General features: G+C 40.7%; 1 protein-coding gene across 2 annotated transcripts in view; it reads left to right on the top strand.

The window, feature by feature from the left end:
* Trpc5 (transient receptor potential cation channel subfamily C member 5) overlaps nucleotides 1–16,987 on the top strand; it is a 276,457-nt gene that overhangs the window by 133,376 nt on the left and 126,094 nt on the right. For both annotated transcript variants that reach the window (XM_040744519.1, XM_040744518.1), the window contains one exon: nucleotides 8,290–8,688. In XM_040744519.1, coding sequence (XP_040600453.1) covers nucleotides 8,311–8,688 — 378 coding nt within the window. In that variant the 5' untranslated portion in view covers nucleotides 8,290–8,310. The remainder of the gene's footprint in view (nucleotides 1–8,289; nucleotides 8,689–16,987) is intronic.

Raw genomic sequence — 16,987 nt, 5'->3', positions numbered from 1 at the left:
ATTGGATAAAAGTAGATTAGCAAAAGGGAGCTATAATCTTGAACACATAGAAGTGCAGAAGTTGAGTGGGACTCGGGGCGGGGGGGGGGGGGACTAGTTCAATGACCTAATTTATGGCATCCTTACCATGTATGCTGCATTGTTTTGTGTTCGGCTCTACATATAATGACTGCTGAAGTTTTTGGTATCACATGCAAATGACATCATTTGAGAGAGAAAAAAGGAAATAAATCCTCCAGCACATCTCATTGGTCAGAATTACATCAATTTCCCAAATCCTGTTTCATTCCTCTCAAAATAAACAATATAATAGTTAAGACTGTGCTTATGGTGAGGGAGTTCCTTCTTACATAAGGGCAAGGCTTTATGGTGAGGATATATAAACAAACAAAAGCAAGTTTCTACCAATAGAGCATTTTCTCATCTCAATCCCTACCACACTGTTATGTAATATTTCTATGCATGTTTACTGAGAACTTACTATATATCAGCTTCTGAGAATAGTAAAGTAAACATGATGTATAAAGTTATTCTTCATATGGCATTTATATTTGGACTGAATGGGCTAAGTGCTTAAATAGTAAACAAACAATATGTGACCAGTTGAAGAGGTTTCTTCAGTGAGGAGTCAGAGATGCTCTGATCTGTTGGTATAGGAATATGTCATTGGGAGTCATTTATTGCTATATTCCCTTAGCAGAATAATAGTATTTAGTTTTCCACTAGGGCCCATGACCTCTCTAGTCTCAGGTTCTTGTCTACTTTAGCAGTGCCAGGTATGGGCTCCATCTCATGGAGTAGGCCTTAAACATAATAAAAACGGATTGGTTACTACCATAACATTACAAAGCAGAATATTAATTCCAGATAAGCAAATAATTGGGCAGAGTAAAGTGTGATTGCTAACATCAAATATTTCCAGGCCAACAAGGGAAGAAAAACAATGTGGGGTTTTTTTGGTTTTTTTGGGCATTGCTCTAGAGGGAAGAAGTGCCAGGAACTGGAAATTGTAGGTATGTGGTTTCAGAGAGAGAGATTAGTTTCCTATCAATACAGGTGCTCATTAACCACATAGTTGTTAACAAGGACATTGTCACATGAATCTTTTTATTTGGTTGGAGCATATTATAGATGACCTGCAGAACGTTTTGCAGGAGAATAATCATATGAACTTGACAGAGAAATGCTAGTGTTACTACTTTAGCATTTAGGAAGTTCGAACTGGGAGTGGTAACCCATATCTATAATTCTAGCATTCGAGGGGCTAGGGTAGAACAGTGAGTTAAAGGCCAACCTGAGCTGCATAGTGAGATCCTGTCTCAAAGTTCCAAGAAAAAATAAATCAAATAAAACTATGAAATGAGCAAAATGGTAGTTGGAAAGAAGCCAACATGCTCTGACAATCAACACGCACTACCTTCCTCTGACTAGTTCACATGGGCTTTGGCCCATGAAATTTGTACTATTGACATCATAGTGTTTAGCATATAATAAGAGTCATTGTCAGGCATCCATACTTTATTTCTTTGCATCAGAATGTCAATGAAGGCATGTACTATTGGAAACTTAACATGGATAATGTGAGAGATCACAGGGTTCCAATAGTAAAGCCCCAATCCATCTGGCACACAGTCTAACCAGGGTGCAGGTACCAGATTCCTCTGATGATGCTAGTTTTTTACTTAGGTGGAAAGTCAGACTGTCTTCCTCACAGAAAAAGCCCTGTTCTGGGCTGGGATTTGGTAGGTCGACTTTGTATTCTGGCCTTCTGCCCAGTCCATCGATTTAACTCCTTAAATCACATGATTTTATCCCACAAATGTCACAGACGCCATTAGACAAACTCCTCTGGCAAGCATCAAAAGAAAGAGAGAACATGATAAGCCCTCTGAGATTGCTTGTTAGAGAATTCTTAATCTTCCATGCTCAAGGGAACTCCACTGGCAATGGGGTTTACTGGCAGAACGGCGTGAACTACAGACTGGCTTTGTTTTCTTTGCTTAAGAACAGACGTCAATGTTTGCTTTAAGTTAATGAAGGGCAATCTGGTAAGTCTAAAGGTAAAGAGCAACAGGAGGGAATCTTCCTGACAATAGATCCTCCAGAGACTCCGGGAACTCCCATCATCACCTGAGCAATGGTGAAGGGAGAACAGTAGAAAACACGTGGAGAAGAGATCAGTATCCACCTGAAGTGAAGTAAAGGCTGTGAGGGTCACTTGACTCCAGCGGTGGGATCGAGAAGAGTTCAAAGAATGTGGCAAGTCATTAAACATCTACATAGGCCTATATACCAACAGGTAACACAGGAAAGAGCATTTTGTTTCGTTCTCAGTATATAGAGTAGAGCTAGGTGTGACTACCTAAAAGATGTTCCCAAGAATAGATGAAGAGACCCACAGCCAAACATTAGCCTGCTCAAGGAATCCCATTGAAGACAGGGAGGAAGGATTGTAGGAGCCAAAGTTCAAGGGCATCACAAGAAAACACACAGAATCAACTAACCTGGGTTCATAGGAACTCACAGAGTCTGAACCAACAACCAGTGAGCTTGCATGGGCCCTCTGCATATATGTGACAGTTGAGTATCTTGGTATACTTGTGCGACTCCTAACAAAGGGAGCAGGGACTGGCTCTTTGGCTGGCTTTTTGGGAACCCACTCCTCATACTAGATTGTCTTGCTCAGCCATAAAATAAGGGAAGGTGCTTAGTCTTCCTGCAACTTGATATGCTATGCTTTGTTGATAACCATGGGAGGCCTGCCCCCTGTCTGAACAGAAAGGGAGGAGAAGTTGATTGAGGGGAGGGGGATGGGAGATGGAATGAGAAGAGAGGATAGAGGGGAAACTGCAATCTGCAGTCAGGTCATAAAATAATTATTAGTTAAATGTTTTAAAAGATATGTTCATTAAAAAAAGAGGCTCCCAAGGTCAGACTCAAGGCCTCTCCTTTTCCCCCTTTCATGTCTTTCCTTCTAGTCTGATAAACTTTTACTTAAAAGATAATAACATTTCTAATGGCAGAATTCATGTAAAGCTATTACTAGATTTTAGCCTTGTGATTCATTATTGCTTCCAGTGGCTGTTTTGGAGATTTAGTGACGTAATGCAAAAAAGAATCCCTCTGTAATATCATAATCTCAAGCAAAACTCTGTAGGTAAGTTTTTCAACATAAGAATTCTATGAGGACTCTCCTAACACAGCTTGTTGCAAATAAAACACAGTGATCATTTCAAATGTAAGAGACAAAAAATGTAGAACTAGACTATGGTTTGACTATATATCAACCAATTATGCTTGCTTCAAGCCTCAAGTTATCGTGAGTCTAGCGTCATCTTCCTTTATGATTTTAACCCACATACCTAGCATCTGGCACATAGTGAGAATGTAATGAATGGCACTTCTTGCTGCGTTCATTACTATTAGAAGCAGTAGTAGTGATGGTGCAGGCCCGGCACCTGGCACAGTGCCCAGGAAACATTAACTATTCAAAACTATAATAATTTTTTATATCTTTATTGCCCCAGCTTTCCGGCATAATGCCTGGCACACAATAGGGAACTGAATGTGTCTTTTCCTTCATTTTCATTTCTGCCTGTATTTTCTGTTTCTCCCACAGTGGTGCCTTGGTAAGATGGTCATAGAGCTCTGGAAAACGCTTACCCAGCCTTTTCTTCTATTGTGGTCTCTTAAGAGGGCAAGTGGAGAATGTTTAAGGTTGTTTACTCAGTTGGGAAAACTGAGGTTATGAACTACACCTCTAATTCTTGTATTTTGCTGTAGTTTGAAAAATAGCTCTCACTGCTCTCCCCAGCAATCTCTCAGCCAAGCCATGAACAGTCTCATCACTTGTGTTCTTCCTCTCCAGAGCTAATGGCCCTCGCATTTGTATATTTAATTCATCCTCTGAAGATTGGCACAAGAGTTGCTCCCTGAAACCTTTTCTCTAGTCCTTGCTGGGGTCATAAAGCATCAAATTAGTGCCACCTACTTAGTACTTAACTCTGCTAACACCCAATTGGGTTTGTCCATTAAATGCCTATAATTACTACCTGTTGAATGCTAGACCTGTGTGAGTGCTGAGGATACAGAGATCTAAGTTTTGCTATGCTCGTTGTAGGAAGACAAATTTGCAGTCAATGTCACTGAAGAAATGTGATCAAAGTACCAGTAGAGAGTGGGAAGACTGGCTGAATGCCTGCAGGCACTAGGTAAAAGTTTTGCAGAAAACAGAACTTAAGATTGAGGAGGTATTGAAACATGAGGAGAAGTTGGCTAAGCGGAGAGAATAGGATGGTGCCCAGATGAGAAGAACTTGTCAGAAAAGAACAAGTTCAGAACATGAGTCAATATTGCTAGAACTTGACATGGGGTGAAAAGAGATAAGGAAATAACATGTAAGGTTGGCTCATTTACTCATGAGTGTCGATCTAGTGTCCAGGTTGTGCCAGTCACTAGATACAGAGTAGGAACCAGAAAAACCGGACCTGGTACAATTCTTACACTTGAGTTTTAAGGCTATTTGGAAAGAACAATTAACTGATAAAACAAATAAGAAATTTTGGTAAGCATTAAAGAGGAAAAAGACAGGACGATAGAGAGAAGAATATTAAGGGACCAGTTTAAAAGGGGTGATTAAAGGGCAGCTCTGGGGTGATACTTTTGCAGGAGCTAAAAGATGGAAAGAGATGGTAAAAATGAATTAATTAATTTGGGATGAGAGTTGGAAAAATCCTGGCATCATAGAAAATCAAAAGAATCATCATGGGGTTAAACACGTGTGGTTAGGATGAATAGTTTAAGAAGAGGTCAAAAGGAAACAGGGGCCAAGATGCTGCAGCCATTATTAAAGAGTGTTGATTCTATTACAAGAATAGCAGTAGCGGCCGAGATGTTCAGTAAGTAAAGTGCTTGCCACACCAGCATGGGAACCTGGGTTTAGATCCCCTGGCATCCACATCAGAAAAAGCCGAGCATGAGAGTCCACGTGTAGAATCCCAGCACTCGGCAGATGAAAAGACAAGAGGATCTCTAGAACTTGCTGATGGAAAATCTAGTCAAACTAGTGAGTTCAAGGTTCAGTGAGATAAGATGGACAGCAACAGAGTGAGACATCTGATATTAATCTTGGGCCTCCATATACACACACACACACACTTGAGAAATCATGAAAAATAAACAAAATGGAATGAGATGAGATTTGTGCTTCATAGGATAAATTAGTGGCAGACTAGAAGTGGAGGGGAAAAGCTTGGAGTCAGGCTGATTAGGAGGTCCAACATGTGGCAGCAGTGCAGGAAAGAAGGCAGAACCTTTCTGCCATCTCCCCCCCCCCCCACTGCAGCTAGCAGAATTCTGGGCACACTGCAAGTGCCCAGTGTGTTTCCATCAAGTAAGTTAAGGTAGGTAACAGAAGCCTGATAGTGCTTGAGTCCCTTTTGGGGACTCACACTCTTCTCTGCTGCCACTTTCTGAAGACAACATAGAGGCAGAGAGGTAGTCTAAAGTTAGTATGATCAAAGCCATACACTGTTTAGTGGTAAATGCTTCCTCTAAGTGCCAATTTCCTTTAGACTGCCAAATTCTTTGACAGTTAGTTGCTCTAGTTTTCTTCCTGTTGCTGCGATAAACACCACCACTAAAAAGAATATGGAAAAGAAAAGACTGAGTTGTCTTACACATCTTGATCACTGTCCATAAGTCAGGGCAGGAACTCAAGCAGGTACAGAAGCAGAAACCATGGAAGAAGCTTATTACTGGCTTGCTCCCCATGGTTTGATCAGCTTTCTTTCTTTCCTTCTTTCTTTCTTTCTTTTTTTCTTATTTCCTTCCTTCCTTTCTCTCTCTCTCTTTCTTTCTTTCTTCCTTCCTTTCTTTCTTTCCTTCCCCCCTCTCTCTTTCTTTCTTTCTCTTTTTGAGACAGGGTTTCTCTGTGTAGCCCTGACTGTCTTGGAACTTACTCTGTAGACCAGGGTGGCCTTGAACTCATAGACAGAGATCCACCTACCTATGCTTTCCAAGTGCTGGATTAAAGGTGTGTATCACCACCACCCAGCTTCATCTATTTTTCTTATGTAGCCTGGACCCAACTGCCTAGAGATGGCACCACCCACAGTGAACCATGCCCCCTTACATTAACCAGCAATCAAGCCAATGTGATGGAGGCCAGTCCTCAACTGAGGCTCCCATCCTCTCCAGGTGACTGGAGTCTGTGTCAAGTTGACAGCACACTAGTGAAAGACATAGCAGAGTTTCTCTAGGGAGCCAAACAGCACCTGCTCTTTTAAGAGCTGGACAAAGAAAGAAAGAACTTGCCATTTGATCCTGTTCAGGACAAAAGGCAGCTAAAAGTCATCTTCAAATACTAACTTCCCAGAAGATCGCAAGGATATGAATTGCAAATGCTACTTGATATAATATATGCTTCTCGCCTTGCCAAAGCAGGCATGTAATTACCTAAAAGAGTGAGGTGAATGTTTGAAGAAGTTCCACACCTTCTCTTATATCCAGAAGATGAGACAAGGGGCTCTTTATCACACTTCCATTTCCTTCCACTATTGAAACGGCTCCTTAATGAAAAGTACTAAAATAACGCCATCTTAACTACAGAGTGGTGTGGAGACCTTGGGGGAGAGAACAGCCAATCAGTTCATGCATCTAATCTTATTTTCTCCCCCTTGAAAAGGATCATCATTCCCACCTTAGAAGGACAGTACAAGTAGTCAATGAGAAATGTGAGGGAATTTGATCTCTAAATTACAAAGCAAGAGCTCTACCTTGTGATTCATTCTGTATGGTTACAGGCAAAGGTGCTTATATTTTCTTGGTCTTCCAGAGAAATGTAAACACATTGCAGGAGCTCAGTAAAAACCTATTTAGTTTTTGCTTTACAATCAGCTCTATTAAGTGTGATCTGACCTTAGATCTGGCACAAACAAAACAGACCATTCATTTGTCGGGATTAAATCAAATTGATTCTTCAGTCTGTTAGCTATTTGGAGTGGTGGCAGAAAGAAATCATAGGTGGCTTTAGGGAGTGAGTCCATGCTCATCTTTTGCAGATGGCTTTGGCTTATTGGAATCAATACTTCTCCAATGACCATTATCAAGGAAGAGAGCTGTAATTAACACTAAATAATATATATACATATATTATATAATATATAAATAATATATATATATATTCCTTTCTGTTTTTTGTTAAATACACGGTCTCATGTATCCTAGGCCAGCCTTGAACTCACTATGTGGCCAAGGATGACCCTGAACTTCTGATTCTCCTTCCTCTACCCTCTGAGTTTTGGGATTACAGACATGCACATATCCAGCTCATGTGGAGCTATGTATCCAGCATAGAGTTTTGTGGATGCTAGATAAGCATTCTACTACCTGAACTATATTCCTAGCTCCTAAAAAAGTACTTCAGTCTGATATATACATCTGGAACAGTGGCAAATATAAGCTTGAAAATTTGATCTCAAAAGACCTACAGACCCCAGAGACCAAATGAAACTGGCCCTAAGCGAGCAGCAACTTAACACCAATGACTAGAATTATTACCATGGATATTTTCAGAAATGAAAGGGAAGGAAAGGACAGTGTAAACTGTGCTGTGTCTTAGGAGTTTGGTAATATATAACTCATTTAACTATCTGAGTAGCTTTTCAATGTAGGAGTTATTCCCTATCATGAGACTTGGTGGGCAAGAGATGATAACTGCTAATGATATTAATATGAATAACCTTAGGAACAAATGTGGTAAAGAGTTTGAGTAACTTATCCAAGATCCCAGAGCCACTAAGTGCTAAATTAGTGTTCTAGCCCCAAAATATACATTAAAATTAATAAGTGGTTACAGGTTATGGGGAAAACACAGTATGTGAGGGTCAAGAGTGAAACAAACAAACAAACAAACAAACCATTTAGGACGCTACTGCAATTGCAATTGACCAATGAGCTGATGATGGTGGTAGTCAGTGGGGAGTGGTGTGAAGTGGTCAGATTCTTAGGCTATCCTGAATGATTGAAGGCCTAAAGATTTTTGTCATGAACATCTCATGAATTCATGTGTTATTTGAGCTCCTTTTCAGATATTCTATACTTGTGGTTTCTACACAAAAAGCCTGACTTTTTGCTGCTCTGCTCCTCAGCAAGAGGGAAACATTGATGTCATTCAGATGCTTTGGGATTTTGAAATCCCATTAGAAAGGGATTAATAAGTGGCCATTTGAAATCTTCAGGTAACTAAAGTTATCTTTCATCTTCCTCTGTCTCTCTCTCCACACTTAGCTTTCTAAATTGCTATGAACCATGGCCCAACTTTACTACAAGAAGGTCAATTACTCACCATACAGAGACCGCATTCCCCTCCAAATCGTGAGGGCTGAGACTGAACTCTCTGCTGAAGAGAAGGCTTTCCTTAATGCTGTGGAGAAGGGGGACTATGCCACCGTGAAGCAGGCACTGCAGGAGGCCGAGATCTACTACAATGTCAACATCAACTGCATGGATCCTTTGGGCAGAAGCGCCCTGCTCATTGCCATTGAGAACGAGAACCTGGAGATCATGGAGCTACTGCTGAACCACAGTGTGTATGTGGGCGATGCATTACTCTATGCCATCCGCAAGGAAGTGGTGGGCGCTGTGGAGCTTCTGCTTAGCTACAGAAAGCCCAGTGGAGAGAAGCAGGTAAGAGAATTCACAATATTCTGGAAGCAGACACAACATAAGGGCATCAGAGTTCCAAGGAAAGGTTCAGCAGTCTGGAATTGAGAAGCCGTGTCTTAGAAACTGTTATCAGTTGTCTCAGGAGCTTCCACCAGAGCTGCCCTGGTCCCTGCCGGATTACTCCTTTGCTTGTCTTTTGTTCTTAGTTACTCTAACATATTCAATATTTAACAGTGCAAAGGCATGTTCTTCATGTTTAGACTATGCAAAATCTTTCCAATTTCTTTACCACCTCCCATTGTATCCTCATTTCCTTCCTTTACTCAAATGTTACACTCTACAAAAGAGACCAAACCCAGACCCACACTTTCTCCTGGGAGGCTTTTCTTCCACAGACAAGACAAGAAGACTTTAGCCTTGAGTGCCATAGTGCAAACAAAACTAGAAACCTCATTTATTTTCCCAGTACATGCAATGTGACTGAATTTTCCTCATGGGTCTTTGTAGGTTTGCTTCTATGAGTCTCATAGTCTCTAAGTCACAGAAACTTGCTATGTTTGATTTCTCACTCAAATCTGGCACCCATGTTCAACCCCTGTGGTTGCTCCATCCCTCTGTCTTTCCTCTCTAAGCCAGTTGGCATTAGTATTGCCTGTTCTGCCATCACTCTCCTAAATAAAATGTTCTCAACGTGTGGCCTCTAGACTAGCAGCAGCAGCATTTCCTGAGAACTTATGAAGGGTGCAAAGGCTTAGATTTTCACTACAATGATACTAAATCATAAGCTCTGGGATGTTGCCCAACAAGCTGTGCCTTAGCAGGCCCTTGAGGGGATTCTGATGCACGCTCAGATTTGAGAATCACTGTCCCGCACTGACGTGAAATTTTGTTCTCATTAGTTTCCCTGCATCAGTTCTTTTTGCAGCTCTGAAGCCATTCTGTAGAGTCTGGCTGTCTTATCCTTTCTAAATTAGGAAAATGATCTTATTATTCCTGGCCATACCTTTAGTACCATTATGTCTCCTATTAGTTTATTCCCCATTGTTAGGAGAAAATGTTTGAGGTGATGGACTTTATAAATCAGAGGTTTGTTTTGCTAGCCATATTTTAGAGGCTGGATACTCAAGGTAAGGTAGCTTATCTGATAAACCTTTAATGAGGGCCTTCTTGCGTACATTATCAACATGGTGAAGAAGCGGAAATGAAATTGGTCAAATATAGGAGACAAATCAGCATCTTGATGAACATGTACTTCTCAGCTTGGATTGGAGGCTATTGACTGATATGAACTACAGTGATTTTATATACCAAGAGTTATGTTATTGTAGAAACATAATGGTATAATTATGGAAAACAAAGACTCTTAATAATATTTTTCTTATAATCCCTCAGCATGTTAAGTATTAAATTAGTCTATCTTGGGTTAGATTGGTAGAATATTTAATATTAAAGCTGTTCACTGAGTTATTTCATTAAAAAGTCAGTTGGTGAACTTTAGCTTGGGATTAGCTCAGAATATCCAACAATGTCTTAAATAGAAACATACTTCTACAATTTCATACTATCTGGCTATATATAGCAACATCATCAGCACTGATGATTATAAAATTAAAACGTTGTTCAACTCTGAAAATGATCTACATCCTGAGGTATCAAATATTCAGTCAAGATTTAATTCTTTATATAAATATAAACAAGTACTTTCATCTCATTGCTATGCAAATTTGGTCTCATCTTTAATAGAGTAGATCTAATAATTGTTTCAGATTAAACTTATTCATGATTTAGTATCTTATATACCTATACATGTGGATTGAAAAAATTTCTTGGATGAAAAGGGGTTGTAAGTGGATAAAGTTTTAAAAGCTGTACACTAGGCCACATTACTCCTCTATAAATCTTAGGATCCTAGCCCAGGGATTATGAGATGGGTCAAATGAATAGAAGATAGATGAGCTCCTAGAAAGAACAGCCTAAGAGATTTAGAAAAGAAGTTGAGTCTGTTTCCTACTCAGTCCATCTTACAAAACTCATCAAAATTGATTTGTTCTGCGTCCCATTCTGCTTAGCTAAGCCCCTGGGTAGCTTCCGAAGGCTTTTTCAGCTATGAACCTCTAAGTTCTTGTACCACACTAGCTCTTTCCCTTATTTGAAACCAATCTCATGCTACCTAATGCCCACTTCTTTCCAGGCTGTCTTAGTTAGGGTTTCCACTCCTGTGACGAGACACCATGACCACAGCAACTCTTATAAAGGAAAGCATTTCACTGGGGCTGGCTTACAGTTCCAGGGGTCAGTCTATTATCATCAAGGCAGGACATGGTGGCATGCAGGCAGACATGGTGCTGGATAGGAACTGAGAGTTCTACATCTAGATCAGCAGGCAACAGGAAGTGAACTGTGTCAGTGACTGTAGCTTGAACAAAGGAGACCTCAAAGCCCACTCTTACAATGGCACACTTCTTCCAATAAGGCCAGACCTATTTCAGCAAGTCCATACCTCCAAATAGTGCTACTCTCTTTGGGGGCCATTTTCTTTCAAACCATCACACATGCTTACCCTCTCCATACTAAACCAGTGCACACAAGAAAAGGGGTGATATAGAAATATTTTTGAAGGACATGAATGAGCTAAAGATATCATCCAGGAAAATCACAAGACTTTCTTTCAAACAAGACTTTTGGAGGTTTTGTAATCAATCACATTTAGTCTCCTAATTGTTTAGAGGAAGAGAGCACAGGACAATTTCCTACCTGGGTGGTGAGTGTAGACTGACTCCATGCTTAGTGGGTTAAATTCTCTCATCTTTCCCTGTGCTCTAGTAAATGCGGGGGATCTGCCTGTCAGGAAGGAAGGGACCATGTAAACTTATATTAAAATACAAGTTGATGTGGTCTCTCCTTGGCAGAAGCAAAACTTAGCCCATACAAATAAATTCCTCATGATACAAAAATCAGATATATAAAACCTAGGCTAGGTTACTTGTGTGACCTGAGTTTTGCTAGGACCTTCTGTCATACACTACCACTATAATCCCTCATTTGTCAATACTCCATTATCATAAATAAATACTGTATGGTAAACCCCACAGAGCCATTAGCTCCATCCTCAAGTCTCCTCAGTAGTTTTGTTCTCTCTGCCCCAAGTCCAACTCTGAGCTTCTACTATTTCATTGTGTTCCATTATTCTGACAGTCACCATGATAAGTCACATGTGAGCAACTATAACAATTGGCTGCCACAGTGCTAGAGATCCCTATCTTTCTTTGAGATAAAAACCAGAATTGTTTACCTGGAGGCCATCAGGTATATGGGCAAAACATGCCTTCTAGAAGACCTTGAGTTCAGCTGGGCAGACCGTTTGCACCCCTTTCACACAGAATCTGGAAGGCGAACCTTTTGCACACAGCCCCCAACACCACCACCACCTGCCCTTCCCTCTAGAAAATGAGGCACAGCTGACTTCCATCAATCCTGGGGAGCGAAAGCAGCGTCATTTTCTGCACTAGTAGGCAAGGTCTTATGATCCAGGCTGGATGCAAAATTCCCTCTGCTCCTCCTTTACCCCACCCCCCCATGCTCCTCCCCCTACTCAGCCATATTAAAACTACTTTAGAGTAATTATCAGAGATCCAGCATAAATGACTGTTACTGGCTTCTGGTATCAGCAATCACATGGAGACCTAAATTTTCAATAGGAATCAAATCTTCAAGTAAAAAAAAATGTGATAACTTATCAGGTAGACACTCCACAAGGTATAGTGGTGTGTGTGTGTGTGTGTGTGTGTGTGTGTGTGTGTGTGTGTGTGTGTGTGTGTGTGTGTGTTGCTGTTGTTGCTCCAGACTCTAACCCTTTTAGTCAACTTTCTACCTACCACAGACTATTTTCTTTGGAAGTAAATTTGGCAACTTAGGGGCTTTGTGATTTTTTTTATTTTGCAGATAAACTCTATTAGAATTAGTCACAGAATTTGAAAGTTGGGGACAACAAAAGATCTGATGCCAGCCTACTTCTTACCTGTTCTACTAAATACCTTCTGACTATCGGCTTTGGGAACCCTTAAAGGAGCCTTGTCAACAGGGAAGGCAGATTCAGATACAATTCAGAGAAGAGGCTGGTATTTGTGTGAATGCACAAAAGCAGCTGTGTCTGAATTATTTACTATGCATATGGGAAACTTGTGAAAATACAGGTTCCTGAGCCTCAGTACATGCCTACAGGGTTAGAATCTCATGGTTTAGGCCTGAAAGGAACACCTTAAAAATCCCATCTCCACCAGTGTCTAGGTAAGAGGTCTATATGCCTCTCTGTATTTATTTTCTATGGTTGCCATTAAAAATGCCATAAACTGGGTAGCTTAAAACAAAACAAATGTATTGTTTCACAAGGTCGGAGGCAATAAGGAATGAAGATAATAGTAAGACTGATTCCTGCTCTTGGGAGTGTCTGATAAAACATGTGGGTTGGGCTGGGCAGTGGTGGCGTATGCCTTTAGTCCCAGCACTGGGGAGGAAGAGGCAGATGGATCTCTGTGATTTCAAGGCCAGCCTGGTCTACAAAGCTACACAGAGAAATCCTGTTTCGAAAAACAAAACAACAACAGCAAAAGAGATGTGTGGGTTGCCTATGATCCCTCATGCTTCTTACGTTTGTATCACTTCCGTCTCTATCTCTACAAACTCAAAGTCTTCTTTCTTTGCCTTTCCTCTGTTCACCCAAATTGCCTTCTTCCTAAATGGTTGATCCCGTCTTTGTGTACTTACATCTACAAAGACCCTTTTCCCAAATAAGGTCACATTCAAGGTTAGTATAACTTAAGCATAGCACTGGGGATGTATAAGTCCCACTCCCTAAGACATACTGGCCCACATAAATGGCTTTCACATTTTTCTAGCAGTAGAGCCATTAATAAAATCCCACTGAGATTAGAAACAACCCTAAAGAGCTTCCTTTGTCTAGTTGCAGGTTGGACCCAAAACTTATATTCACTCACTCTCCCTCTTGCTTTCCTTAACTTTTGAGGAGCCAGCACAACTTGAATACCACCAGTGTAGAGGACAGGAAGCATAGTCTAACTCACTGTTCACAGTGCTAGCAGGCTCAATTCCATCCAAAATGACGCTAATAACACTTAACTGCTACCTAACCCAGAGGTCTGTTTGGGGGGAAAATTAAGATTGAAACATGTGAAAGACATTGAGAAAATTCTAAATGTTAGACCGATATCAGTGATGACCATTTTCTGATTTACTGCTTCAGTTTGCTTGAGTTTGTCATATTGCGTGAAGAGACCAGATGGCCTGTGGCCCTGGTCACAAGGCACCATGAGTACTTTATGTGGGAGGGTTCACAGATCACCTCCCCCTGTCTGGCCTAGATGGCAACAATCTACCTTCTGCTACCAAAGAAGCTGCATGACTTTAAAGGCATTCTTCCTTTGTCACAAGAGTTTAAAGGTTTGAACAAATGGTAAGTAGAGTTTCTGGTCATTGCATTTATAGTCCACCCAAGTAGTTTTCTTTCTTGGTCGCTTGCATCACTGCAGACATCCAGAAAGAGGCTAAGCCAACCTTTTCCCTGTGGCCCACCCCTCTGGGCTCTGCCATAATTACTCATTTGTCTGTGGCAGATGGCTCCAAATTAAAATTGGATTCACAGATGAGCTACAGAGATTAAATCTCAACAACACTGATAAGTGTTTGTGTTGAGGTTATAGAAAATCAGCAACAGGGCACTGTTTTCCCCCTATGGCTTCTATTTGTCTTGATCTCAGGATGAGATTGTACGTATGGAGGACGGACACTGAGAACATACACAACGATTATTTCAACACAGAGGGGGGACCTAGACACCCTAGTCTATCTATGTAACTCACAGTAAGATAGAGCAGAAGGTACAGGAGAGATTGTAAAATTAGTCCCCATCTGTTTATAGACATTCTATACTTTGGAGTCAACCACTTATGAGATGTGTCTCTATACCTCGGTCTTCATCTGTGACTAGGAACAATGAAGGAATCTACTTTATAGAGTTATTGTAAGAGTGGAATGAAATACAGAGGCATTTAACTAGAATGGTCCCTGGCATGTACTAAGAACTCACTAAAACAACAGCTATTATTACTCCTACTCTGACTAGTTAAACTCATGCTGATGTCATCTGCTGGGAGATGGCTCAGTTGGCAAAGTGTCTCCTGTACAAGCATTAGGAGGATCTGAGTTCTGTTCCCCAGTACGCATGCAAAAGCTGAATGTATGATCATGCATCTGTAACACAGCACTGGGTGGAGGCAAAGGAACATGCGACTCCCCAAAGCTTACTATCCAGTCATCCTCACCAAATCTGTGAACTACAGGTTCACTAAGAGATCCTGTTTCAAAAAGTAAGGCAAAGGCACACCAAGTAAGACACTTAAAGTCAACCTCTGGTCTCCACACATATGCACACACATGCACACCTACACACCCATGAAAAAGTTGCATACACTACACACACAAACACAGAGGGGGCAGACATTAAGGACTCATTATACACAGTGGATTAAAAGTTCAATCTGACGAGATGGAAAGATGGCTCAGCAGTTAAGAGCACTTACTGCTGATGACCTGAGTTTGGTTCCCAGAACCCACATCAAGTTACTCACAACTGCCTATAATGCCAGCTTCAGAGATTCTGTCACTCTCTTCTGCCCTCTATGACTACTGTATCCATGCACACAAACTCAGATAGGCACTCTCTCTCTCTCCCTCTCTATGTCTCTCCCTCTTCTTCTCTCCACTCCCCCCACAATAGCTCAGTAGTAGAGGACTTATCTAAAGGATCATTATATTAAACCTTTGAAATAACAATAATTTGCTATGGCAACTTACCTGAAAAAGTAACTGAAGGCTGAAAGCCTTGATCTTGGCGCACAGTTTGGCACAGACCATTAGGAAAGGGAAGTCATGGAGCATGTGCTCCAAGCAGCTAGTCATATTGCATCTGCACTCAAGAAGCTGAAAGAGATACATGCTGGCGATTTTTCATTCAGTCCAGGATTTCTGACAATGGAATGATGTTGTCCACATTTTAGGGTGGGTGTTCCCACCTCAATTGATCCAGTCTAGAAATTCCTTCACAGACATGACTAGAGAGTTGTCTCCTATCATGAGTCTAGATCCTATCAAATATAGTCAGGGTTAATCATCAGATAATATTAATATCTCAATTAATTGTGTTATCTAAATTTCCCATTGTTAGAATGAGTTTTTGTCTTTTTATTAACCTGATTAACAGCTCGTTTTATTATTTGCTTTCATTCCCATGTTATTCTTTCAACACTCTTACATTTATTCTATTGTGTTTCTCATTCAGCACTCTCTCCTTCCTCTAATCCCACAGTTCAGTGTCTATGTACCATATTTTAGCACATTCAGCAGCTTAAACAAGACAAAAGTAATACATACATCTGTTGTAACCCGTCTTTGTGGGGCTTCAGTCAGATCCAACCCACCTACATGTTTCATACCTGAGTGGGGGAGCATAGATTGAGAAATGGCAAGTAAAGATGTTAAGGAAAATACAGACACAGAATAGAGTCAGGAGGGCAATATAGTGAATACCGAATGTGCCAAGTTTATTCTTCAACATTCTTGTATAGCACAACCAAAAAATGGGAAACTGGGAAAAGACTTCTTTATCATGTACAAGGAACAGACATTCTTCTTTAATTCTCCAAACATTTAGTAAATATGCCTTAGACTAAATCTTCAGTTATCTGGCTTTGAAGGTTAAGAGTAATCACATCTTAGAGTGAGTCTCTTGTTATTTAGATAAGACACCCATGACCAAGACCAAAAATCCTATAGTAGCTTTGCCAGAGACGCTTAGGTCTTATGACTTTAACCTTGGAAGAATACGGATAGTTTTGAACTCTCTGACCTCAAGTCAAGACGAAGCAAAGCCAATTCTATGGGTCCCAATATAAATCTTTATATATTTAATGAGTGTGGTTTGATGAATCTGGACACATGAATAATAAACAACTCTATCACCTCAGAACATTCTTATTGCATCCCCTATTCTGTGTCCTGTTTTTATCTCCTAGCTTCCTGACATGACACCTACCCAGCTATACTTCTCTGACTACTGCCTCCAGCATTTGTTTATTCTACAGAATCTTATTTTGTTCTCTGCATTCTGGTTCCTACTGATAAACTCAAACAAGACTGTTAGTGCAATGCACAAAATTTTCTCTGTCTGAGGACTATGTCAGCTCTGTGATGCTCTTGGTAGAAAGAAGAAAACACGATTAGAGGGAGCTTCAATGAAAGAAGGCTT

The sequence above is a fragment of the Mesocricetus auratus genome, unplaced genomic scaffold, assembly GCF_017639785.1.
Source record: "Mesocricetus auratus isolate SY011 unplaced genomic scaffold, BCM_Maur_2.0 Super-Scaffold_100003, whole genome shotgun sequence".
In the NCBI taxonomy this organism is placed as follows: Eukaryota; Metazoa; Chordata; class Mammalia; order Rodentia; family Cricetidae; genus Mesocricetus; species Mesocricetus auratus.
Note: the sequence above shows the minus strand (reverse complement) of the source record. Positions and strands in the feature narration are given on the sequence as shown.